This window comes from Canis lupus, chromosome 37 (assembly GCF_011100685.1).
Source record: "Canis lupus familiaris isolate Mischka breed German Shepherd chromosome 37, alternate assembly UU_Cfam_GSD_1.0, whole genome shotgun sequence".
Lineage (NCBI taxonomy): Eukaryota > Metazoa > Chordata > Mammalia > Carnivora > Canidae > Canis > Canis lupus.
In genome coordinates this window covers 14,715,931-14,742,412 of record NC_049258.1, presented here as the reverse complement: position 1 = coordinate 14,742,412, position 26,482 = coordinate 14,715,931, and the positions used below count along the sequence as shown (strand labels likewise).

At 40.1% G+C, this 26,482-nt stretch overlaps 1 protein-coding gene across 3 annotated transcripts in view; it reads right to left on the bottom strand.

Annotated features, from left to right (window-relative positions):
• The window catches only part of ZDBF2 (zinc finger DBF-type containing 2), a 31,971-nt gene extending 15,248 nt beyond the window's left edge, over positions 1 to 16,723 (bottom strand). The window contains exons 1-6 of one of the 3 annotated variants that reach the window (XM_038585534.1): positions 15,879 to 16,178; positions 15,436 to 15,621; positions 11,923 to 11,975; positions 10,854 to 10,931; positions 9,018 to 9,122; positions 2,715 to 2,842 (exon numbers count right to left, since the gene is read on the bottom strand). In XM_038585534.1, coding sequence (XP_038441462.1) covers positions 2,715 to 2,842; positions 9,018 to 9,077 — 188 coding nt within the window. In that variant the 5' untranslated portion in view covers positions 9,078 to 9,122; positions 10,854 to 10,931; positions 11,923 to 11,975; positions 15,436 to 15,621; positions 15,879 to 16,178. Of the gene's footprint in view, positions 1 to 2,714; positions 2,843 to 9,017; positions 9,123 to 10,853; positions 10,932 to 11,922; positions 11,976 to 15,435; positions 15,622 to 15,878; positions 16,179 to 16,567 lie in introns of those variants that run through there. The other 2 variants (XM_038585533.1, XM_038585535.1) reach the window with 2 other exon arrangements.
• Between the last annotated feature and the right edge of the window lie 9,759 nt (positions 16,724 to 26,482).

The window sequence follows — 26,482 nt, the reverse complement described above, 5'->3', positions numbered from 1 at the left end:
GTTCATGTTACAGGTGACATTTTTTTGTTTGTTTTTAAAGTAATCTCTGCGCCCAACATGGAGCTCAGACCCACAATCAGCAGATCGAGAGTTGCATGCTCTACCCACTAGAGCCAGCCAGGCACCCCTACAGGTGACATTTCGTATCAGTGGAGATAATTAATATACATTTATTTAAAAAAAATAAGTCCTATATCACACCACATATGGAAACAAATTCCAGGAAGATTAAAAATACTTAAAAGCAAAAATAAGGACATGAAGAAAAACACATGAAAGAAGCTATAAAGGAGAATTCCCCTTAGATCTAATTATGTCAGGATGTTTAATTTCTATATGGTAAAAAGACAATACACACAGATGAAAGACACATGACAGATTCTGGGAAAATGATTATATTTAAAATACAAAGGTCTATTATCTATAAATATTGCATACAAATCCAAAATATACAAACAATTCAATAGAAAAACAGACAACATCTACAAACAATCCATAATGTAAGCATATGGCTAATAAACATATATAAAGAGATGCTCTACTTTACTCATAAGTAAATAAAAGCTAATGAAGCGATACACTTTTTTGACCTATTATGTTATGGGGGGATAAAAAGAAGTTGCTAACCCCAGTATTGGCAAGAGCAATAGAAAATGAGCACTCTCGTAGATTATTGGTGTATATGTGTTATATAAATTGTATATAAATTGGCATAGCCTTCTAGGAAGTGGCTCAAGAATTGTATATTTCCACACACAACTTGACCAACAAAGTTAAGTAATAGTATAGGATTAAAACCCACAGAAGATATAGCCATGAGTTTATAAGGATATAAATAGATACTTGAATAGATGGGGGAACAAGAAAGCTCTTCTTTATGAAGGCTGATTAACCTACAGAATAACTGTTTCAGGGAAGAATCATCAATTTATGTTTAAAATAAGTGGGTGAAAATAAGATGAGAAACAGGGTACTTATTTACATAGTCTCAAAGTACTTCCCTCAAGTCTTATTAATTGTAATGGGGAAAAAAGGAACAAGACGGTAGAGAAGCCACCTTAATTAAGTGATTCAAGTTAACAACACTAGCCATGAGACATGGCAACATCATGAGTCTCTGTAATATGTTGAGAAGGGCACAGCATCAATTACAATTTATTCTTGTTCCAAATGCATAACCTAAGTTTAATTATGAGAAGAATGTCAAGCACATCCCAATTTAGGGATATCCTACAAAGTAACTGGCCAGCAGTGTCCAAGTCTTGAAAGCAAAGACTGAGGAACTGTTTATGATTAAGGGTGTCTGAAGAGACGGGACAACTAAATGTCAAGTGTGATCCTCTACTGAATCCTAGTTCTAAAAAAAGGACGTTTTTGAGACAACTGACAAAATCTGAAGAAGGTCTATACTTTAGTATGTCATCAATGTAATTTCATGGATTTAATCATTATACTGTCATTATTTTAGATTTCACATTTGAAGAAGTCAGGTGAAAGTTATACAAGAATTCCTCGGATCAGTTTTGCAACATTTCTGTAAGCCTGAAATTATTCCAAAATGAAAGGTTAAAAAATTAAAAGTATTTTTTAAGGCCTAGAAACTTTAGCCCAGAAGTTCAAGTTCTAGGAATCTATACCACAAAAATAGTTGTATGTACAAATATGTCTGTTGAAGCATTGCTTACACAAGCTATAAACTGGAAATTTATACTGACCCCAAGATGGTCTATCTTTCCAGCAGCTAAGAAAAAACATTTATTTTTTTAATTTTTCCCCCATTTAAACTTTTCCCCATTTGCAAAATTCTGGGTTGTGACTTGCAAATCATTCAAGAAGTTTATCCTTTTTCTACTGCTGGTGCTTATCTCAACTAATTCTGCACAGATCTGCCAATAACTCTATTTTGCTTTTCCTTGTACAACTATAGCTGTAAACTTGCAGCACTACTTAATTAATCCAACCTTCTACCAATGTTTTGAACACAGGACATTAACTCTTATATATTATCAAAAATATTTATTTTTATTAAAACAACCAAAAAACTGACACAAGAAAAAGCTATCAAGATACTGACAGATCATTAAAAAGCCAATTCTATTTGATATCTCTTCTATTCAGGTAGCAAATAGTTCAGTTAATATAGAATTGACTCAGTTTTTACTTAAACCACCCTTACTCTGCTACTGTCACCAACATATCTGTTCCTAATCATTTAAAAGCAATTTCTGCCCATACCTTTTGCCCCTGCTTAATCCTATGACATACTTAATAGAACACCTTAATGATGTATAGTTATTGGCCTAAGGCTTTTATTTAGAAAAAAACATGGTGTAGTCCATTATCTTTTGTAGTGAAGTTTCTTATCTAAGCTAGAAAAAAGTTTTAAAATAATAGCAAAGAGAAGTTACTAGGTAAAATTTCACTTTATATTCCTTAATCAAAAGATTCACTTTAGGGGACTCCTCCGTGGCTCAGAGGTTGGGCGTCAGCCTTCGGTTCAGGGCGTGATCCCCGTATCCGGGATCGAGTCCCACATCGGGCTCCTTGCAGGGGGCCTGCTTCTCCCTCTGCCTGCGTCTCTGCCTCTCTCTTTCTCTCTGTGTCTCTCATGAATAAATAATCTTTTTTATTATTAGAAGTACTAGAAAGTTCACACAAACATCTACTGTAACATGTAATAACTGTATTAATATAACTCTACCCAACTACTTTACCTGCTTTCTTGAGAATGATATGGGTGGTGACGGAGTACATCCTGCAAGAAACGTTCCATCAAACTAGTGGTACCCATCCGTTGTCGATTCTGTGTGGTCAAGTATCTGTGCTGAGCACTGGACATATGCTATTAAAAGAAAAAATACTACATAGTTTTAAACAGGTAATACTCATTAGTAGTGAGAGTTTCACAAATGGATTCAGTTAGATACTCCTGATAGAAGTATAAATTGATAAACCCTTTCTATAAAGCAATTCTAAAATGTGTTTCTAAAAACCACAGAAGTTATCTTTCCCTTCAATATAGTAATTACATTTCTCTAAATCTCTCCTGAGGAAATCATCTTAAATGTGGATGATTAATGGAAAAAAGATGCTTATCACAGCATAATAATAAAAAACTGGAAATCTCCAAGGTGTCTAATAGTAAAATGTATAATATGACCTAATAATACCACACAGCTATCTACAATACAAAAAATTTTAAATAACATGGAGAAATGTTAGCTATTAAGAGATAAATGGCAGATGCAAAAATCACATGTATGCTTTTACCTGAAACTATGGTTTTAAAACGTACAGACCAATAAAATAAAATAAAATACACAGACACGTCAGTGGAAGAAAATACACCAAAACCTTAAAAGCCATTTACATCTGTGAGGTATATTTATAGGTAATTTTCAACCTTTTCTTATGCATTCTTGTATTTGTACCAAGCAAATATTTTTAAAATAAAAATCTGTTAAAAGAGAGAAGAGGGTTGGATCACTGTATTTGTAAAAGCTGAAGACTAATTCAAAAAAAGTCCATCATTTTTCTTCACAGATTACAAATCCTTACACAGAATATTGTAATAACTACACAAATTTTTTGTTGTTGTGAATCCTCTCCACAGAAAGAGTCTGTGTTCACAAGTGTTATTCAGTGAACTATCAAGAGGGATGGGAAAGAAATCTCAAATCCACTGAGCACCTATAACATATCACAGTGCTACTCCGTTCACATAGTAATCTCATTGAATTTTCACTGAGTAGGAATCCTGTCCCCATGTTGATATAAAGAAATTAAAGCACAGAGTCAGAGTAAACTGTCTCAAGCTGAGTATCTAGCCAGGATTTCCATCTGTGTTTAACTCTAAAGCTTCTCCTCTTTCCCTACATCATGCTACTGCTAATGCCATATTTCCAACATGAGTTATTCACAACAATTTAAGAACATGTTTTCATTTAACAATACCTGGGAAAAGCCATGTTTTAAATATCAGAGTGGAGATGCCAAAAGAACTTAAAACAGGTTGCTAGCTCCCAACCACTATTACAACTATGACAACTGGAGTTGTCATAGTCTACTCTGAGGCTGCCTTAGCCGCAGTAACACTCTCAAGTATGACGGTCTCAGGACTTTCTGGCCTCCAAGTTCCCCACAGCCCAGTACCCTAGCCTGCCTTGTTCAGGAAGGGAACAAACTGACAAGGAAACAAAGGTTCAGTTAAAATGCAACCTCATCCTGTGCCACAGTAAACATTTTAAAAAGGCAACATGAATGGAGAAGCTGCACTGACACAAACCCCAGAAAACACCACACTATTTATCCCAGAAGATGTCCGTTTTGTTCAACTTTCTGAATTGACATTTACGTAAGGAAAAGTGCACGAGTCCTATGTATATAGCTCAATAAATTATCGTAAAATAAACACATCCATAACCGTCGATCTGTGAAAAACTAATTAAGCACCCAGAACCCCTCCAACGTCCCATACCAATCTAATATTCTTTCCCTCTTCCCCCAAATTATCTAAATTTTAATGATAGAGATTAGTTTGGAAAGTTTCTGAATTTTTAGAAGTACAGTCATACAATGTCATACAATGTAGATACTCTTTTACATTCGTCTTCTTTCACTCCACATTGGTAATACTCATCCTTATTACCTGCAGTCTGTTCATTTTAATTTCTGTAGAGCAATATATCATATTATTTATTCATTCCATTTTTGATGGACATACGTGTCTTTCACAGCTCATGGCTATGACAAATTATACTACAAAAAACTTATCTGTGACTTTTGGAACGTCCATGTGCACACATTTTTGTTGAGTGCATTACTAGGCATGGAACTTCGGCGTCATAAGGTCTGCATACGCTCAGCTTTAGTACCCTGTGTTCACTAGTCTTCCGAAGTGGCCTACCAATTTGTACCCTCCCCAGCAATGCATCATAGTTTCCATTCCTCTCTCTCCTCATCAACACTTGCCATTGTCAGTCTCTTTAATTTTAGCGACTGAAGTGGGGGGTTAAGGTCATATCAGTGTTGCTTTAATTTGCAATTTTTGTGATAGCTTCATTTTTCTGGCCACCTGGCTATCTTCATTTACAGTGCGTCTGTTCACGTCTCTTCCTGTCTTTCAAGTGCATGTTCATTTTTATAATGAATTATAGTAATTATTTATTCTGGACATGAGCTCCTCGTTCAATTATGTGTGTTTCAAGTATCATCCTTTCTCTCTGTGGCTTACCTCTTCACTTTATTTTCCTTTGTGGGAGGGGGCATTCATAGTTTATTTGTGCCTACACACACATACAGAGTAAATCCACAGCTTTTCCACTTTCTTAATCACCTCCCATTTTCTTAACTTTACTGAAGTCCAACTTACCGATTTTTTTCTTTGTCGCCCTACCTCAAAATCATGAAGATTTTCTCCTATTTATTTCTAGAAGTTTTACTGTTTTACCTACAATATTTACATCTATCATCTACTTGGAATTGACCTTTGTATCCAGATTGATTTAGTGATAGAGATTCATTTCTTCTTCTCCATAGAGATAACCAATTGACCCAGTACCATTTAAATGAATTAAGTCCTGTCCTCACTGTTCTGTAGTGCCACATTTGTCACAAATCAAATATCTATGTGTCTTGTTTCTGGAGTTTCTGGTTTATTTCCATAATCTTTCTAACTTTGCACCATTGTCTTAAGATTGTAGTTTAGTAATAAATTTGGTATTTATTACTTCTGGTTTTGTTGTTCTTCTCCTTCAAGATTATCCTAGTTCTTCTTAGCCTTTTGCATGTACATACATATTTTCAGAATTGGCTTAATTTCCATTAAACACAATTTTTCCTGAATTTTATTTGGAATTTCACTGAGTCAATATGTATGTTTGGGGAGAAATGACATATTTGTAACATTGATTTTTTTTTAATCCATGAACACAGTATATCACACCAATTACTTAATATTTAAGTTTCTCTCGATATTTATACTTTCCTAAATAAAAACCTTATACATATTTTGTTAATTTATTCCTGAAGAGTTGATGTTCTTTGATTCTGTTGTATCTTTTTCATAAGAATACAATTTCTTTTTATGTTGGCCCAAGAAGCTCTTTAAACTCACTTATCAAAAAAATTAAAAAATAAAAAACCAAAAGTAAACTCATTTATCAATTTTAATAGTTTGCCCAGGTATCTTGAGGATTTTCTATGTCCATAATCACACTATGCACAAATAATAACAGTTTTGTTTCTTTTTATCTAATCTTAATTACATTTCAATTTCTTTCTCTTTCCTTATTTCCCTGCCTAGAACCTCCAATAAAATATTGAATATAGTTTTAACTCAAGCACCAAGTCTATTTTCACTTAATACATTACTGATATATCTAGATTTAATCTGTTTTTATTTTTAAATCTGTTTTTATTATTCTTGCCTAGCCGATATCCCTATTTCTGTTCTTTTTTGCCTTCTTGTGGACTGCTTTTTATTATTCCAAGTTTTCTCTTTCTGTTAATTTGGCAGTTAGTTATAGATTAGGCACTTTTTCTATTAGTGGTAACAGATTATAGCAAGCAGACCTGACCTACCAAGATCTAAATTTACTTCTACTTTTACTCTCTTCTTGAGCAAGGATTGAACTTGGTTTACTTTCTTTCCAGTTTCTATGACATTGTTGTTAACCTCATGAGATACTGCTCATTTAGATCACCTAGTACCTTTCCACTGATCTTCATGCATTCCTGTCTCTGAGATTCCAACAGGAATCATTTTCCTTCTATCTGAAGAATTCTTTGTAGGATTTCCTTCAGTAAGAGTCTGCTGTTGACAAATTCTCTTAATTTTTGTTTTCAGAAAATATTTCTATTTCTTTTTTTTTCAAGGACATATTTATTAAGCATAGAATTCTAAGCTGGCAGTTATAGTCTATCTTTTGGTTTCCATTTTTTCTGTTGAATATTCAGCTAGATCTGGGCCCTGTATTTCTCCAAATACAAAGTTCTCCAAAGCCATGAAATTTTTCCTTTTATTAATTTATTTATTTAAGCCTTTATACTTAGCACAAATTGACTGTCCTAAACAGTCTTTTTTAATATCTATTAAATGCATGAGTATCCGAATATCTAAAAATGTTTTGAACCTTAAGCAAAAAGCTAAGACTGCTTACTGAATAGAACTTATAAAGATTTAGTATGTTTTATTAATATCAAAAATTCAACAAATAATCTTCCAGTCAAGTGATGATATAATTTATCAATCATGACAGAAACACTAACTAAAGAGAGCTCTGAGATTTATTATCTGCTGCCTCATGTATTTAAACAGCATTAGAAAAAAATTTTTTTGTAAAAAGACACAGATGTGGGAATCACCATAGTAAAAATTTTTCCTTAGTATGAATTTAAATGACTGTTGACAAAACAGATGCTACTAAACAGCTGAATTTTTATGTATTACTAATCTTAGATAGCACTTAGAATTAAACAGTTTAGCACTAGCAGGACCAGAGCTTCATTATATTATTACTTCACCTATGACACAATTCCTCAGCTTAGACCCTGAAGTAAACCCTGAGACTCTTCCAAGTTAAGACTCCCACTCAGAAGACTACAGCTACTATTACCATGAATATTTATTTCAAAATGTCCTCATACAATGCTTTACAAACTCTTCCCACACAAAGAAAAGAAAGGAACACTACTCAATTCATTCTATGAAGCCCCAATACCAAAACCAAAGACATCACAATAAAAGAGAGCTACAAACAATATCCCTTATGAATATAGATGTAAAAATCCTCAACAAAATACTGGCGAACCAAATCCAGTAACATACAGAAGGATTAAACACCATGACCAAGTGGGATTTAGCCCAGGGATACCAAATTGGTTTAAGAGCTAAAACTCAAATCAATATAATTGCTACAGACTGAACTGTGTACCCCCCCCCCCGCCCAATTCATATGTTGACATTCTAACTCCCAATGTGACTGTATTTAGAGACAGGGTTTTTAGAAGGTAATTAAAATCACAACGTATAAAAAAATTGACTGAAAATTAACCAAAGACCTAAATGTAAGAACAAAAACTATAAAAATCTTCCAGGAAATTATGAGGCATAAATCTGCAGGACCTCGGATTAGGCAATCTTTTGTGACACCAAAAACATAAGCAACTATTGGCGGGGGGTGGGGGGGGGGGAAGCTACATTTAACTACAGCAAAACTAAAATGTTCGTGTGTGAAAACATGAACTTCAAAGTCCTTCCCTTATTCTATAATGTCTTATAGAATCTAATCGTCTGAATTCTTCACCTCTTACCTAACACCTATGCTCCACCTTACCAGCACTGCAGCCACACTGGTTCTTGGCTTTCGATTAGCATGCTAACCAGCCCTCTGCCTTGGGGTCTCTGTCTTGGCTCTCTCTTCCCTCTACCTAGAAATTCTTCCCCCAGATATAAGCAAGCTCATATCCCCATGCTTCGTTCAAATCTCAACTCAAATGTCACTTCCTTAACCTCACTCAGCCACCCTATCTAAAACTGCACTCTCTTCTCTATTTGCCTCATAACATTTATCACAATCCGACATATTCTGGGGCACCTGGGTGGCTCAGGGGTTGAGCATCTGCCTTTGGCTCAGGGTGTGATCCCGGGGGTCCTGGGATTGAGTCCCACATTGGGCTCCCCATGGGGAGCCTGCTTTTCCCTCTGCCTATGTCTCTGCCTCTTTCTCTGTGTGAATAAAAAAACAAAATCTTTTTTTTTAAAAAAAAGCAATCTGACACATTCTGTACGAAATACGTACTATTTTCTGTCTTACCACAGTACAAAGAAAGCTTCATGAAGGAAAGAGACCTGGATTTGTTGATAGTCATAACCTGAGGAGCTTAAACAGTATCTACCAACTAGAAGACTCACAACATGATCTGTTCAATGGGTGAATAAATGAATATAATAAGATATAAGAGAAAGTCAGGACTAGGTCTCCTGAGGTATAAGCACATTTACAGGACCCTCTCACCTGTTCCAGGTTATTGTAGCGCACACAGCAATAGCTGCAGTATCCTTGTCTGCTCTGCATGTTGAATAATTGAAGTCAAACAGCTACTGTCCTGGAATACTCAAACTGAAAAAAAGAAAATGGCAAAAACAATAATTCCTTACTACCATGAGGAAAATAGCTTTGATAATATCAGAGAACAGAAATTCATTCTTGAGTCCGACGCACTCTGATTTCTAATAATTATGAAATTAGATAAGGCTGCCATGAGCTACCGAATCGATCAGTGACCCCGGAATACATAGGAGAGCTGTGCATCTTTTTTTTTTTTTAAGATTTTAGGGATGCCTGGGTGCTCTGGTTGTTTGAGCATCTGCCTTTGGCTCAGATCATGATCCTGGAATCCTGAGATCCAGCCCCAGCCCTGCATCAGGCTTCCTGTTCCATGGGGAGCCTACTTCTCCTTCTTCCCCCCTGCTCTTATTCTCACCTGCTATCTCTCTCTCTCTCCTATAAATAAATAAAATATTTAAAAGAAAAATATTTTGGGCAGCCCAGGTGGCTCAGTGGTTTAGCACTGCCTTTAGCCTGGGGCATGATCCTGGAGACCGGGATCGAGTCCCACATTGGGCTCCCTGCGTGGAGTCTGCTTCTCCCTCTGCCTGTGTCTCTGCCTCTCTCTCTCTCTCTCTCTCTCTCTGTCTCTCATGAATAAATAAAATCTTTGATTTTATTTATTTGAGAGAGAGCGAGCACAAGCAGGGGGAGCTGCAGAGGGAGGGAGAAGTACACTCCCCACTGAGCAGGGATCCTAGGGATCATGACTTGAACCACCCACGTCCCCCAAGAGAGCTGTGCATCTTCTACATGAACAGTCTGTTGTCAATACTGGGAGCCTGAACCAAATTTTTTATCAATTTTCTGATAACTTGTGAAATTTTTTAGGAACTGGTTCAGTACTCAATTTGTAAAGACAAATCCTACCTCTAAGTTGTTATTATAGTATATTTACTATTTGCAAATGAGGCTCATTAATTTTTCCCATTATGTTCTTACACAAAATCCCACATCATGTGAACTCTCAGTGTTACACCTAACGTCTAATTCTGTCACAAGAATAAAAATACCACGTGTTTTCTGCTTAAGCCACAAAGGGGCAGGTTTTTTTTTTTTTTTAAAGGGGTAGGTTTTTAAATAAATTCTCTGACAGAGTCTGAAAATCAAAATAACAATTAATTTGTGACTGAAACACAAGACACTTCTCTTCTGACAACCACATAGATCAAACTACATAAGAGGAGATTTTTTCCAAATGGTGAAATGAGATTTCTCACAAAGAAAAAGGTTTCCAAATTTCTACCCCTTAAAACTATAATCCTTCAACATTACATATTGCAGTGGTTCACAAGCAAGGCTTAATATCAAAATCATCCCCCCAAATTCTGATTTAGTAGGACTGAGACAGAGCCTAGAATTTAGAATTTTTTTTAATTCCCCAAGTAATTCTGATACATAGCCAATTCATTCACTGACACAAAGCATTTACAATTAATTATTATCTTAAATAATAAATTAACACAATTTCAGGTTTCTTGGCTGTGTTTTGTTAAATTGAAAACTGAATTTTAAATAATAATTTCATCAAGTGTTAATTCTAATTATTTTAAACATTCTTGTCTATTGGAGAATACATAACAGAATAATCCTATAAAGTGTTGAGTATTTCTGATAAGGTGATCCTCCAACACAGAAAGGTTACTCATTAATATCAACCTTTAAAAATGAAATCACAGCCTTGAAGTCAATGAAAACAGAAGAGCTCTATTAAATCAAAATGCTATCATAACATTCACTTACCTGTTACTTCCTATTATGAGAAACTTTGACTTTCTGACTTCCACACTTACGGGGAAAATAAATCAATTAAACCAGCCTCTAAAATAGAAAATATATAATAATGACTTACTTAAAATCTGGTGTTTTCCCCATTATTTACTTCATTTATTAGCCTGAAGCAACAAAATGAAGCAAGCTTTAAGTTGTATTTATAGATACGGCAATTTTCGGGCTGAGAGAACCCTAGCACTTAAACCTGCACTTTGTAAATCGTAAAGTGACAAGCTTTTAAGTGCTTTATTCAAAATATATTTAAAACAATCACTAAGGGGCGCCTAGATGGCTCTGTCACTTAAGCATCTGCCTTCAGCTCGGGTCATGATCCCAGGGTGCTGGGATTGAGCCCCACACTGAGCTCCCTGCTCAGCCAGGAGCCTGCTTCTCCCGTTCCCCCTGCCTGTGCTTCCTCTGTCAAATGAATACATTTTTTTAAAAATCTAAAAACACACACACACACAGAGAAAGAAAGAAAAAAAGAAAGAAAGAAAGAAAGAAAGAAAGTCTCCCTTCTGTAAACAAACAAAACCATCATTAAATGAAAGGCAAAATTAAAGTATGAGTCTACTATCATACATACACAAAATTAAACTCCTTTAAATTATTTTCTTGATCTTCAGTACTTACAGCCTTCAATTCCCATGGTATTATTATCTGACATTTCTACGACATTTCTATCATCTTGTGTCACATACATGCCACTATGACAATGAGCTACAATGACTCAGAAGCACCTGATGGGCATTTTTAAAACTTTGCATGCTAGGAACCCCACCTGAAAAACCTACGGAATCAAAATCGCCTGGCAGGGAGCCAGGCACATGCACATTATGCGTATTTAAAATGCTCTAAGGTGATTCTGAGACAGGCTGAAGCAATTACATAAGTCGTCATTTTTTACGTACTAATAAAATTCTCACTTATTAAAGGGATCATTTCTTTGGGGTCTGGGGTTATATTATCTTTCATGACCGAATACCAATTCTGAATTCTACTGGTACCTGGTATCTTGATAAAGTAACAAATCACCTACCTTGAGCAGGAAAGGACAGGTATTACATCAGCCGTATTAGTCCTGGCAAACATCTGTAAATTAAAGCAATTAAAAAAAAAAAAGATAAGCCCCTAAGTATCTACCATTGGTCAAGTAAATACCCCCCAGTCATAGATAAATTTGAAAAATAATACAATTTTGTTTCAATGGGAGGAAAAGAAACACAAAGCACTTTACGTACTATGACTCACTGAATCCCACATGCACTCCTAAAATGCTCTGGAGCAGAGTAATTGTAACGGCCCACCCATATAACCCACCAACAAATATTTCATATCTCTGGGTTCCAGGAACAAGCAGCTGCAAAAGAATAAACTGGGTCTCTGGTAAGGTTAAGAACAAAGATGCTTAACCCCATAGGAGAAATGTTCATAGAAATGTTTGAAAGAAATATTTACATGAAATTAACTTTAGGTCCTGGATTAACCAGACAACTCAGCTCTTATGTTAATTTCAGTGAAAGACACTGTCAATGCTTTATCATTTCCATCAATTGACAATTAACCCAAATTATGCATTTTTTAATTTTTCCACATTGTTGTTGGCAGTGTGTTGACCCCTCACCCAGAATAATTGGTTAACAAAAAATTCCAACACTTGGATTTAAAAGAGCCAGTGACAGCCTTGTATTATCAAAGAAATACTTAGCGCCTACCCTGTGCAGAGTTCCATGTTAGAAGCGTTAAAGGATAGAAATAGACTAGCTTTCTTGCTCTCAAGAAGTTTAAAATGGCATTAGGAAATGAATGCGAAAATACCAGGTGGTATCTGAGAAATGCACAAATAATATGTGCCAAAATGTCACAGTGGCTATGGTTTTCTAACCGTACATTGGAAAATGGGTAGGATTTACTTAAAGATTAGGAAAAGATATTCCAAGCAACAAAGAAGCAAAAGCACAAAAGCAAGAAAGAGAAGGCACATTTAGAGATAGTAAACTGACAAGTTCAGCTGGAGCTAAGATTTTATTTAAAAATTTAAGGGGCAATAAAGCAAGAAAGTCGATTCAGTTCCAACATGATTCTATTTAAAAGAAAACTTAAGAATTTAGACTACATATTTGGGCAATGTGGATATATTTTGGGAAAGCAGTAAATGCAGAGAGCTTTAAGAAAATTCTAGAATAGAATTTAAGAAAATTCTGGGACAATGGTTCTTCCCTATTCAAAGGAGCTTTTCACAGGGTAAGTTCAAATATTCAGCACCGTTTTCTAGAATATTGGAGAATTAGTTAATATCAAAAACATCCAAATTCAAAGGATCAGTATCCCTCAGAGCAAAGACTTAGTCTCATTTATGCTTGCAAATTAGGAAAACACACATTAATTTTTTTTCTTTAAAAAATTACTTTTATTTTATGAAAATTTTTATTATGGTACAATTATAAAAATAAAGAGCATAAAAATCAGTCATAATCCTACCACCCACCATTAATATTAATCATTTATTCTTTGTTCTAAACATGTTTTTACAAAAATGGAATGGTACTATACAGTCTATTCTATAGCCTCCTCTTTCACTTAACCATATACAATGAGCACCTCTACATGATATTATATATAATTCTAAAACAAAATCTTTAATGATTGCATAGTATTTTACCTGTGTAAAACAAAAGCCCTCTTATCTGACAAGATAAGACCCAGTAGTCGGTGAGTTAACTATTTAAAAATTCGTCACTAAGAGGATTTTAAAAATACATACACACATAATCAATATTTTGTCTAACCTAAGATATACAAACGTATATATGTTTGATTTCAGGTCAAGTTTAAGGTTTTTTGTTGTTTCACTGAGGTTTTTTTGTGGATAGGACAGAGTTTGAAGTCCTATTTTTTCATATTTTCATAAACCACATCATAATTTACCATCGAGCTTTCACTTCGATTCCTCTAAAACGGAACAAGAACTTAAAGATATTTCTAAAACCAGCATTAGGGCTAACATTTAAGATTTCCCCCAACCTTTTACGTTGTCACACGCAATTAAATACTCTTGCGATGGTGTGGGGGTTTTTTTTGAGTGCAAAGTATTCGATTTATTTTTCATAAAAATAATCATGCTATCCTAAAAAGACAATGCTCACATTCCATTTCATTGGTTTATGAAACACTTGAAACTGCATAAAGTGATCTGGGGCCGTGAACAAAGACCTCTGAACTGCCTGGGGGGACTTCAACACAAATGTCTCAAAATTGCATTTATTTTTTTCTTTGGACTATTTCTTGCACACCTGAAATCTGCACCCACTGCAGAGATAAACACACTACTGAAATGAGTTCAGAGTTGTAGTGTGTGTCTCCCACGCTGACTGCGGTATTTTGAAATAAGAGCTAACAAAATCCAGAATCCCTATGGGAAATATTTTTTCAACCGCCTAACAAGAGAGACAGCAACTTAATATTAAATTTAAAAACACAATAGAAAGGCCTTTGGTTTACTGAATACGGTCATCTAAATTACCTGTCTAGAAATCGGAAAACAATTGGGGAGGGAGCACAAAACAATAGCCAAATGAAATAAAAAGACCATTCATTTTAATTCACTGTCCCTCTCCTTACAACATTAACTCATATTCAACCTCCAACTTGTTTGGATTATCCATCTTATGCATCTGGTGACACGCATTATCCTGGACACCTCCATTCAGTCTTAATAAAATAATCATGGCTAACTTTCGGTGAATACTTAATCTGGGCTAGGCACCGTGTCAACAGTTTCATATATGCATTATCCCATCTGAACAGCAAACAGCCTTATGAAATTGGTGTCCCAGTAACTCCCACTCTACAAATCAGGAAACTGAGGTTTAGAGACAAGCAGTCTCCTGTTGCAGGTCACACACCAATAACCAGTGTAGCTGGGATTTGACCCTAGGTCAATCTGAGCAGTTTATGCTCTTAACCTCTTAACTTCCATAAAAACTCTTCCTCTCTGTATTTTCAAGAATGCTAATTGATTGTTTTAATATTACGTGAAAACAAATAATTAGGAATCTAATTTGCTGCAATAAACACTGTCACATATTCCAAAGAAAAGAGTAAAGCTAACGTTTAGCTTAATTACATCATTGCTCCCATTCGCAGATGAGTGCTGACAGTACCTCGGATTAGTGACTTTCAAACTTAATTAGCATGGCACAGAGGAAGCAATACATTTTATATCACAACCCAGCACACATACACACACACACACACACACACACGCAGTGACACAGGCCCGCACCCTCACATGCATGCACCCCATACACACACCAGCCCACACACACACACACACACACACGCAGTTAAAACAACGCTTACAAGATACCCTCCTTACATGTAATGCATTCTGGTATTTTCTATGCTATCTTACTTCGTTAATTTCAAGGGCTAATTACGACGCACAAGATTAATTTCACAATTCACCGATGGGTGAAAACTGCAATCTGAAAAAGCACTGCCTCACATTATTAAGCAGTACAGACAGTATTTTATAAAAGATGGCTGTTACCCTGAATTCAGCTTTTTTCTATCCAATATCTTGACCATTGCGGTGATACTTTATCAAATCTCTAACGAGTTCTACTAAGGTTGGCCACTGGCCAAGGTGCAGGGAGAAGAAGAAAATTCCTGTCTTCCAGCTTTGGGTCCAAATCAGTGCAAGTTAACAAGGCAGTGGAAGGACGCTGATGCACTGCTACAGAAAAAAGCCACAACGCATTCAGCAAAAAGAAGGCAGATTACACTAGGAGCCCCTTTATGTAACACGAATATGCGTTTACGTGCCCCAAACCGTTCTACCGACTCCCTTGAGGATGAATTGCTATGGGCTTTTTCAGTGGGCTTATTCTTTGCCCCACCCCCCCACCCCCGAGAGTGTATAATCGCTGTAAAACAAATTAAATGCAATTCCATTCTGGGGGTAAAAAACAAACAAACAAAAAGAAGCAAAACCGTTTTAGTTCCTTGAGAGCCAGCATCTCCCCTGGTTATGCATTTCTTCCCCGCGCTGCCCAAAACCATCGCGACGGATCACGTTAGAAGCTGCAGAGGGCCTTCTCCGGAGCACGCAATGACGACGGCGTCATCTGCCCAGATTCACACAACTGTTGCACGACGATAGTAGAACGTTCGCTCACGCTCACGCTCACACACACACACACACACACAGAGAAATCGAACAGTATATTCCGATCGCCAGGCACTGATGAAGGCCCGGGTCTGGGGGCCGCTGGACCCAGCGCCGGGCACGGGGGGAGGGGATCCGGGGACAGGTGGCTGCGGGTCTCGGCCCCGCAGGTGCCCCTGCAACCTCCGACCTCGGCCGGCAGCCCCGCGCCCCGCCCGGCCCGCGCCCCGCGCCCCGCGCCCCCCGCCCCGCGCGCCCCAGCCACCTCGATCCCGGCCGGTGCAGCCGGGGGCGCGCAGCCGAGGGGCCGCCGGGACCCGCGAGGCGGCGGCGGCGGGCGCGGGGCGAGCTGTCCGGCCGGCCGGGCCGCGGGAGCGGAGGGCGGCGGCGCCCGGGGCGCAGGGCGAGCAGGCCCCACCCCCGGCCGCGCGCCCCGAGCCCGCGGGCGCCGCCCCGGCCGCGCCCCCGCCCGCCGCCCGCCGCCCGCCCCCGGGGCCCTGCGGCGCGGGCTCACCTCCGCGGAGGCCGCCCGGATTCCTTCCGGGCCCGGGCGCCGGCCGAGCACCGCTGGGCGCGCTCCCTTCCTATTCCGGCTCCATGGCGGGGCCCGGACCCCCCCGTGCCCCCGGGGGCCGCCCGCGGAGCCCGACGGTGGAGCCCCCGGCCTCTCCCGCCGGCGCCAGAGGGAAGCGCAGCGCGAGCGCGAGCGCCAGCCGCCAGCCGCGGGCCCCGAGTCACGACTCAGCCCACGTAGACATCCACCGGGAACGTAGCGCTGCAGCCCCGCTCGGCTCTGACGTCAGCGAAGGTGCGAACCGGGCCCCGGTGACGCAGAGCCGCGCCCCGCCCCCGCCCCGCCCCCGCCCGGGCGCCCGGCCCCCCGGCCCCCGCCCCGCCCCCCGCGAGGTCCCGGCGCGCGCCTCCTCGGGGTCGCGGCCCGGCTCGGGAGCGGGTCGGATCCCACCTGCGCCGGCGCAGGAGGACGGGGCTCCGGGTCCGAGGCCCCGAGACCCGCCCCCGCCCCCGCCCCCGCCCCCGCCCCCGCCCCCGCCCGCCGCGGCCCCGGGCCGGGAAGAGCCGGCGGCGGCGAACAAAAGCTGCGGTTTAGTGAGCGCCTACTTCGCGCGGCGCCGCGGCCGGCGGGGGGCGTCCGTGCAAGGCGTGCGCGGGGCGGCCCGTGGGACCCCCGCGCCGGGAAGCCCGTCGTGCCCTTTGGACAAAGGAGGCAGCTGGGGTTCGGCGAGGCTCGGCCTGCAGGCAGCTGCCCCGCACCCGAAAGGGTCACGAACGTGAACCCCGGCCCCGTCTCGGTCAGCGCAGGGTCCCCGGTACCGCCCGCTGCGGGCACGGCGCTGTGCAAAACCAGCTCACGGTCGCCTCGCTCGCCCTGCCGAGTGGGGCCCGAGAGTCCGCGATAAGGACCATGATCACCCCTAAAAGGGAGAGCGCCTGGAAGGGAGAGCTGCTCTTTCAGGTTCTAAATAAATAAATAAATGAATATCCTCTTACAACGAGCTACCTAGTTCTTTGGCTGTTGTAATTATCGTTACATTTTTCTGATAAGCTTAGGGCATTTTTTTTTAATTCTCCATCACTAAAATAATAATAATAATAATAATAATAATAATAATAATAATAATAATTCTCCATTGCTTTTGCATCCATAGTTCCATTCTTTGTGTATCCCTCCCCTCTTGCCTCACCCAGTCCATCTTCCTCCGATTTTGAACCTGGGCTATTGCATCTATTTGGTGCGTAATCCTATTTGGATTTTTTTTTTTAACGCACCAAAAAAAAAAAAAAAAAAGTACTGATTTCTTCTAAGACAAGCTCTTTCCAAACATCCCATTATGGTGAGAGAAATGGTGAAAGAAAACCCATTATACATTAGCCCAGCCACCATGACATAATGTATTTCACAGATGCGAAGACACACATTTTTCACACTTTCACATCTCAGAAATCAGGGTGCATTTTCAAAACTGATCTCTTAATATTACTGGCCAGGTGGCTGTTTTAACCTCGTTGTCATCACCTCCGCAGACAGAGACTCGGATCTAGCTTTTCACATTGTCCTTATTTCCACTGAATCAAGTGCATTGTTTAAGAAAACCCACAACCCTAAAAGGAGGAAATTAACAGACATAGGAGTCTCTTCAACTTGAAGGGAGCTTTTCCTAGGAAAAAAGAACAGATTTTCCTAGGACCAAAAAGAGATTTCCTTCAGCACATAAAAAAGAGAGAGATGGGACTGGCCAAAAGAGCTTAGACTTCTGAGAACCCTAAATTACTCACCAAGTACATTAGTTCTCAGTGCAGTTTAGAAACCTACATCTGAACAGTTAAACCCAAGGCAGTCGTGCGCGTGCACACGCGGGCACGCGCGCGCACACGCACACACACATTCCAAAAAAGTGAAATGACTTAAGTATTATTTCTGATCGCATGGTTTGTAAATTACAACCTCTCTAAGTTTTGGTCAAAAAAATCATGGAAGGAGAAAAATGAGTCCTGTATGTTACTGGGAAACCACCCCATTGACCTCTTCTAGTTAGATCAGAAAACGCCAGCATGGAAACCTGAGGAATAGGATCACCCTACTTGGTGGGGGGGGACTAGATTCAATAGTAGAGCACTCTTTTTAAGACTTGATGCATCACCAACACTTGTGGTGGCACCGCAGACAATACCATATGGACAACCAGCGCCATCACCAACTGATTCAAAAAGTGATTTAGAAAAATTGGGTTCTGAATGTAAAGAAGTTTTTGAAATCCTTTAACCAATCTTACGTACATTTCCCTTTATACGCGTGCACAACATTGACACATACCAAATCTAAGTCGGAAAGGGTTATTTCACTATATTTCATTACATAGGAAATAAAAATACTAAATTATAAAAAGTCAACGTGCTTTAGTTTAGTTGACGGCATTTTTTTTTTTTCAGCATGATACTATCATAAAACTCAAGGAAGTGTCATCCTACATCAGTTTAGAAGTCCTTCCAGATTAGATTTCTGGCTACTGGCAATGGGTACTTTTCCGGCAGAGCGTAATTATCTATAAGGTTAAGCTTTAAACTTTTTTCAGTTCCTCACACTCTTTTATTAACCCATTAAAGATCTAAACCCGATCAGCAAATATTTATTTAAAGGACACTAAAAATCAAGGTTGGGTTTGTATGTACCTCATTATTTCTCCAGGGAGAAAAGGGATCCCATAGACATGTTACTTCAATTCTTTCTTCAAAAGAAGAATAAAACCTATTTTATGTCCAGAAATCATTCCAATACTGCCTATGTTTCAAGCTGTTTGAGCTAACATTAGGCGAATGTCTTAGGGAAAAAGGGAAAACCTAGATCTCATTCCTGAATCATAAAAGAATTTAAATCCTATCAGTTTAGAGTTTGATTTATTTGTCCCCAAATTTCTCGTAGTGCACATGTATCTATTCATAGGTGATACCATTATAAAGCTTTTACCCATCATTAGCCTGGGATTTTTGGTTTTGTTTTAAGTAGGCTGCAGGGCTACTCCTCATGACCTGAGATCAAGAGTCTCATACTCTATCGACTAAGGTGCCCCATAGCCTGGCTTTTTTATAAAGAGTCTATAAAGAGTATAATGGCATCTTTTATAGAAAAGCATTCATTCGCATGCCCCATCCAAATCATAATTTAGAAATTAATAAGAATGATCACAAAATATCTCTATTCACTTTGTCTTGTTCTTGATTCTTCCCTGTAAGAGTGTCTCCACCTTTGACAAAAATTTCATTCAAAAGATAGAGGGCAGGAGGGTAGTCGGAACAAAGAGGCTCTTGAAAAAGGAATGCAAGTTCAAGTGTGTAGCTTAGCGTTGCAGAGCTGCACGGTGGACACAGAGCACGGCGTGGATCCCGGGGTGGGGAGAAGAGGGCGGGAGACATTGTGCCGATGAGTTTAATCCTCACCCATCACACAAGAATTTAATAATGGCTAAAGTCGGCAAAGCACTACCAAGCAACATGCGCCTATTTCTTAAAAGAGATTTCTTTATGTATTTGAGAAAGAGAGAGAGTGCAAGCAGGAGGGGCAGAGGAGAGGAAGAGAGAACCTCGGCGAACTCTGTGCACAAGCCCGACCCAGGGCTCAGTCTCCCGGACCCTGAGATCAGGACCTGCAAGAGCCAGGTGCCAAACCAACTGCACCGCCCAGGCCTCCCAACAGATGTCTGTTTTTAACTAAACATACAGATGATCCACCAGGATGAAAGATAATTTAAAAAAATATTTAATAATTGCATCTGTCGGAAGTAGATGTGGCAAAGGAGTGACAGCAGGACAGGCGACTGCGGCTCTAATATCCTCATGGGTCCCCCACCCCCACCCCGCAACTTAAAATTAGCGCAGTTAGGTTTAACTTCTTTGCTATACTCTTTCCATTCTATTCTCTTTTTTAAAGATTTTATTTATTTATTCATGAGAGACACAGAGAGGGAGGCAGGGACACAGGCAGAGGGGGAAACAGGCTCCATGCAGGGAGCCCAATGTGGGACTCGATCCTGGGACCCTGAGCCGAAGGCAGGTGCTCAACTGCTGAGCCCCCCCAGGCGTCCCTTCTCGTTCTATTCTTGGTTCAACATAGTCAAACCAACTCCTTCCCACTTTTACGTTTTAAGCATACATCTGTAATACATCGTTATAGAAAGACATCAATAGGGCAGAGTTTGACATTGTGGTTTTTTCTTTATTTTTAAAATACTTTATTTATTCATTTGAGAGACAGAGAGCACACATGCGAGCTGGAGGGAGAGAGAATATGAAGCTGACTCCATGTCAAGCACAGAGCCCACCGAGGGGGGCACGATCTCGCGACCACAGGATCATGACCTGAGCTGAAGCCAAGAGTCAGCCACTCAACTGACTGAGCCACTCAGGTGCCACTGACATAGTTTTTTTCTAATAATTCTTTACCAATTCCTGGGATGCCTGGGGGGTTCAGCAGTTAAGCATCTGCCTTTGGCTCAGGGCTAATCCCTGGGGTCCCATATCCAGTCCCACATTGGGCTTCCTGCAGGGAGCCTACATCTCCCTCTGCCTATGTTTCTGCCTCTCTCTCTACCTCTCATGAATAAATAAATGAATCTTTTAAAAAATTCTTTACTAATTCTTTTTTTTAAGATTTTATTTATTTATTCATGAGAGACACAGAGAGAGAGGCAGAGACACAGGCAGAGGGAGAAGCAGGGTCCACGCAGGGAGCCCGACGTGGGACTCGATCCCTGGACTCCAGGATCACGCCCTGGGCCAAAGGCAGGCACTCAACCACTGAGCCACCCAGGCGTCCCTCTTTACTAATTCTTACCATATTCTGCTCTTTCCCTTTTTTCCTTTCACTCCTTCCCCTCTTTCATTTCTATTCACATATTGCTTCTTTATTCTTTTTGTTTTTGTTTTTGTCCTGCTACCAGAGCACAATTTATAATCCTGAAAGATAGTGCCTTTAACTTCTAGTGATAATCAGGACTGAAAACGTTACTAATTACACATTTGTTCCTTCCTTTTTTCTTTTTTTTAAAGATATATTTATTTTTAAAAAAGATTTATTTATTTATTTATTTATTTATTTATTTATTTATTTATTCATGAGAGACAGACACAGAGAGAGAGAGGCAGAGACATAGGCGGAGGGAGGAGCAGGCTCCTCACAGGGAGCCCGATGCGGGACTCATCGATCCCCAATCCTGGGATCATGCCCTGAGCCTAAGGCAGATACTCAACCGCTGAACCACCCAGGTACCCCTGGTTTTGGTTTTGTTTTTTTTTTTTTTTTTAGATTTTATTGATTTATTTATTCATGAGAGATAGAGAGAGAGGCAGAGACACAGGCAGAGGGAGAAGCAGGCTCCTTGCAGGGAGCCTGATGTGGGACTCTATCCCAGGACCCCGGGATCACGACCTGAGCTGAAGGCAGATGATCAATCACTGAGCTATCCAGGCGTCCCTGTTCCTTCCTTTAATTCAAAATTAATTTCAAAGTTATGTCCTCTGGAGCTTGAAATTTTTTTTAAAAAATTACTATTGGCTTTTATATGACAAAATTATCAATATGAGAACTATTTTCTTGAGACTTTCCCTCTATTTAAACTCCCAGTTGTTGGGGCACCTGGGTGGTTCTGGTGGTTAGGCGCCTGTCTTGGACTCGGGTCATGATCCCTGGGTCCGGGACTGAGCCCCATCTGGGGCTCTCTGCTTCTCCTCTCCCTCTGTCCCTCCCCCTGTTTGTGCTCTCTCTCTCTCAAATAAATAAGTAAAATCTAAAATAAAATAAAAAAACACCTCCCAATTATTTTCATTGATCGACTTGCAACAACAAAGAATTATTCCATTTAAATATAGTTGCTATAAGGACGAATTTAGAGCCTAAAACAAATTCCATAAATCTTGCTTTTAAAAATTAATTGATGACCCTCAAACAATTACTTAGAAAGAGCTCCGGAAATACTAGGTGAAAACAGCAAAGTATAATAAATTTTTGTGTAAGAAAGGGAGAACTTCGAATATAAATTTGTAATTATATTTCCACTAAGAAACTCTGAGATGAAACTCAGGAAATAATAAAATCAGTTATGGCAAAAATCAGGTGGTGAGAAATGAGGAGGATGAGGGTGGGGAGAGTCACATTTGTCACCGTGTACTTATCATGTTGTGGTTTATGACTCTTCTGAATTTTTTCCGCTTAAAATAGTAGCTAGATTAAAATTCAAACTAAAAGACATTAGACAAGAGAGAAATAAAGTTTTGGTAATGGACTCTGGAGCAGGAGCCCGCCCCAGGGACGTGGAAAAGAAGGTGTATGGGGGAAGTCTGATAGCCTCAGAAACACAGTCTACACTGTCTGCTACTAGATGGACTTCAGGATCCCCTCTGGGTGACTATACAGTGAGAAGCAAACTGGAGTCAAAACTGAAGTTATTTTTTTCTTCAAAATCTGAGGGGCCCCTTGCCATCTGAACCTGGGTCCGCCTAAACATTTTTAGTTTAAACCACCCCAGGCCTGACAACAGACAGACTGTCCACCACCTGACGGCCCCGCGTGGCTTCCTGGCATCAAAATAGATGAGCCAAGCTACAGAGGACTTACTGACTTCTCGGAAAGAATTTTGGCTCCCCGCTGGAGAGGACCTCACTGCTGGAGCCATCGCCCCTGCCGGCACATGAGTCCACATCTCAAAGTGACCTCACCTCCTGCTCGAGCTCTTATTCAAAATTATCCCTTGGCCTCAGCCCAGTTGCATCGTTCCACACTTAGGCCATCCTCCTGGACTCCTGACCCTGAACTTCTCCGGGATCGTTTACAACAGTATCACCCACCGAACGTCTATTTCCAGGAGCTGGCGATTCGCTTCACAAAGGACCCTTCTGTATCCTATCCTGCCTTCAAACTGGAAGTAACAAGCCCCATGATTGCAAAGCTGTGCTTGTCATTAAGATAAACAACAAGACCATAAACCCGTATTTTAACGATATCTCTCAAAATTCACCTTCCAATATGATGATTGAGCACTAAGTTGAGCTTGGCCTGGAGAGATAGGCAGGATCTGTTTAGACAGAGAGCACAAGGTTGACATTCGCGGAGAGAAGTGAAGCACACACACAAAAACACATGCACATGAGATCATAAACAATATATCTTCAGGGCTATCACTTGAAATATACCCTGTAATCCTACCACACGGGCATGCTTAATTTTCCATTTACAAGATTGGCCCTTTCTCCGCGTAGTGCTACAAATCTCTGCTGATTCCTGATAGCTCCTGACCGCTACCATTCATGCCTCATCACACCCCTTCACCTCACCAACCCAGCCTTCTAAATCTACTTCATCACAAGATTTTTCACAGCTTCCACCAACCACTCCTTCTATCAACCTTACCTCCCACACATTTATAGCCAAAGGCCAAGCAATCTGTCCTCCCCAAAGTCATTCTGATACTGGCAATATTTACATTCAACTCTCAGAAATGGCAGCACAGAACTTAAATGCCTGCAATTGTGGGGCCTGCCCTTCATATACCTACTACAATCCTCCCACTATATTCATCTCCTACTGGCATGGCTCTGAGTTTCCCTACCTCTGAAAGTTAACCAGCCAAGACATAGTCCAACTCACTTCAACACTCCCATTATGCCAAACTTCTGAGTTTTTGAAAACTCAGATTTCAAAAACCTAGTCTAATTAGGGGATCCTCTGGATAGGATTTATACCAACCTTTACTGCTAAACCTTACTGGCAGTTTTTGCTCTCTCCCGGTGGGCGAGCTGTTTGGCCTTCATACAACCCTCAAAAAATTATGTTTGGGATCCCAGTTGTGCCTAAGACCATGTCGCCTGTACCTGGTGTTGCCCTACAAAAATTGGATTCCCATTCAATGGGGCTTCCTGTGACTATCAGTCTCAAGCACCATTCTCTTCAACCTCACTTTGGCAAAGGCGTTGACATGACCCTATTGTCATTGCCCAGTATGTGGAATAGGTCATATACTTGGGAGTTGGAGGCTTTTCGACCAGGGTCACTTCTATCAACAGACAAAATCAAATCACACAGAACTATCAACGAATGTCAAAGATTTTATCTAATTTTGCCCAAGATTTTGAGGCATTGCACCTATAAAACGTGGGTCAAGATTTTTCGCCCTGTATTTTGCAAATCTGTAATTATTTTCATGGATGGCTAGGAACCAGCTTCAGATTAGGTTAATTTTACTAATAAGAATGTTAGTGATCAATTTCCTCCTTGTTTGCCTCTTAAAATATTGCAATAATGTAGTTCTCTACTATTATACACATATATTTTATTTTATCGTGGTAAGAATATTTACATGAGATCTACCCTCTTAACAGATTGTTAGTGTAAAATATAGTATTTTGTCTCTGAGCACAATGTTGTCCAGCAGATCTATAGAAGATATTAATCTCGCACATCTACTAAGGCTAACAAATCTCCCATAATTCCACCAAAGCACTTTGAGATGCCCAAGCACCACAGGGCCAATAGCATTAACTATATTCTTTTATTTATGTGTTCTCCACATAAATTCGCTGTGGAATTTGGAGGCATTGACCCAGGGAAACCACCCACCCAGGATTAACTCATTCCAAGAGATAACAAACAACTTGCCTACTAGCAAAGCTTTGATATGCAAGCGAACCAATCCCTGAGTCCATACCCCCAACCTGGACCCATTCATTGGACCTCAACAGCCCAGGACTCAATTCCCTACCCTAATCAGTACTGGGCAAAGTACCAGACAACTGGAGACCATCCTATAGCCCAGAGTGCACAGAAACTATTCAAACTTTCCAAATACAGTCTGTATGCCTTGCTTACCTTGCTTAGACTTTCTTGCCGAGAAAATCTCCATTAAGGCTCCCGCCTGCAATCTCCCTACCCCCTCTCTGCTAATCATGCAAACTCCTTCCCCAGTGGCCTTTCTAGCAGGCCTGCCATCTGTTTCTAAGGGACCGTGAGTATAATGAAAATATTTTCATTCATGGCAATCACTTTCATGTCCGTATCTCTTATGATTTTCCTCAAAACAAGTCCAGGGAACACGACTAGAACAATTGGTGCAGGCAGCAGCATCGTTTCACACCAGAAAGAGACGATATCTCCTTGAATTGCTTGGGCTGACCAACTAAAATCAGCAGCCAGGCTCACTGCCTAAAGGGCACCTTTGGTTGTTGACATGCTTACTGCTTGATGGCTATTGAACTGTGTTCTTTTATCAGGTATTGCCATGATTTCCCAACATAAAATTGGAGAGCTCAAGGAGCTGAGTGCTCCCTGAGCTATCATGTAGAGAGTCACTTGCAGAGCAGCTCACGAAGCCTCTGCAATAGAGTGTCTCCTGCCACGCCACACAGAATGCCTCCAAGAGTACCCAGTAGGCAAGAGTGTCAGGTCCAGAAACATATCATGTTCTTTTTTTCTGACCACAGTGGTATGAATGTAAAATTCATTGTCAGGAGAATTTTGGAAAATTCACAAACTTGTAGAATTAAACCACAGCATCAGAACAACCCAGCAAAGAGGAAATCAAAACGGAAATCAAAAAGTACCTTAAAAGAAACAAAACTAAAAACACAACAAAGTTTATAAGATAAAGCGAAAGCCATTCTCAGAGTAATGTTTTATTGAAAAATTACACTAAGAATGAAGAAAGAGGTCATAAAACAATCTAACTTGAACCACAGGGAGCAAAAGACAGAACTACCTATATCACCAAAAATTATCAGGTAAGTAGAAAAATATAAAGTCGACAGAAATCAAGAAATACACAGTGGAAAGACAAAAGAAAAGATAAATGAATAAAGGTTCTCTTTTTATAAAGATAAATACGGCAAGTTTTTTTTTAAAGATTTTTATTTATTCATTCATGAGAGA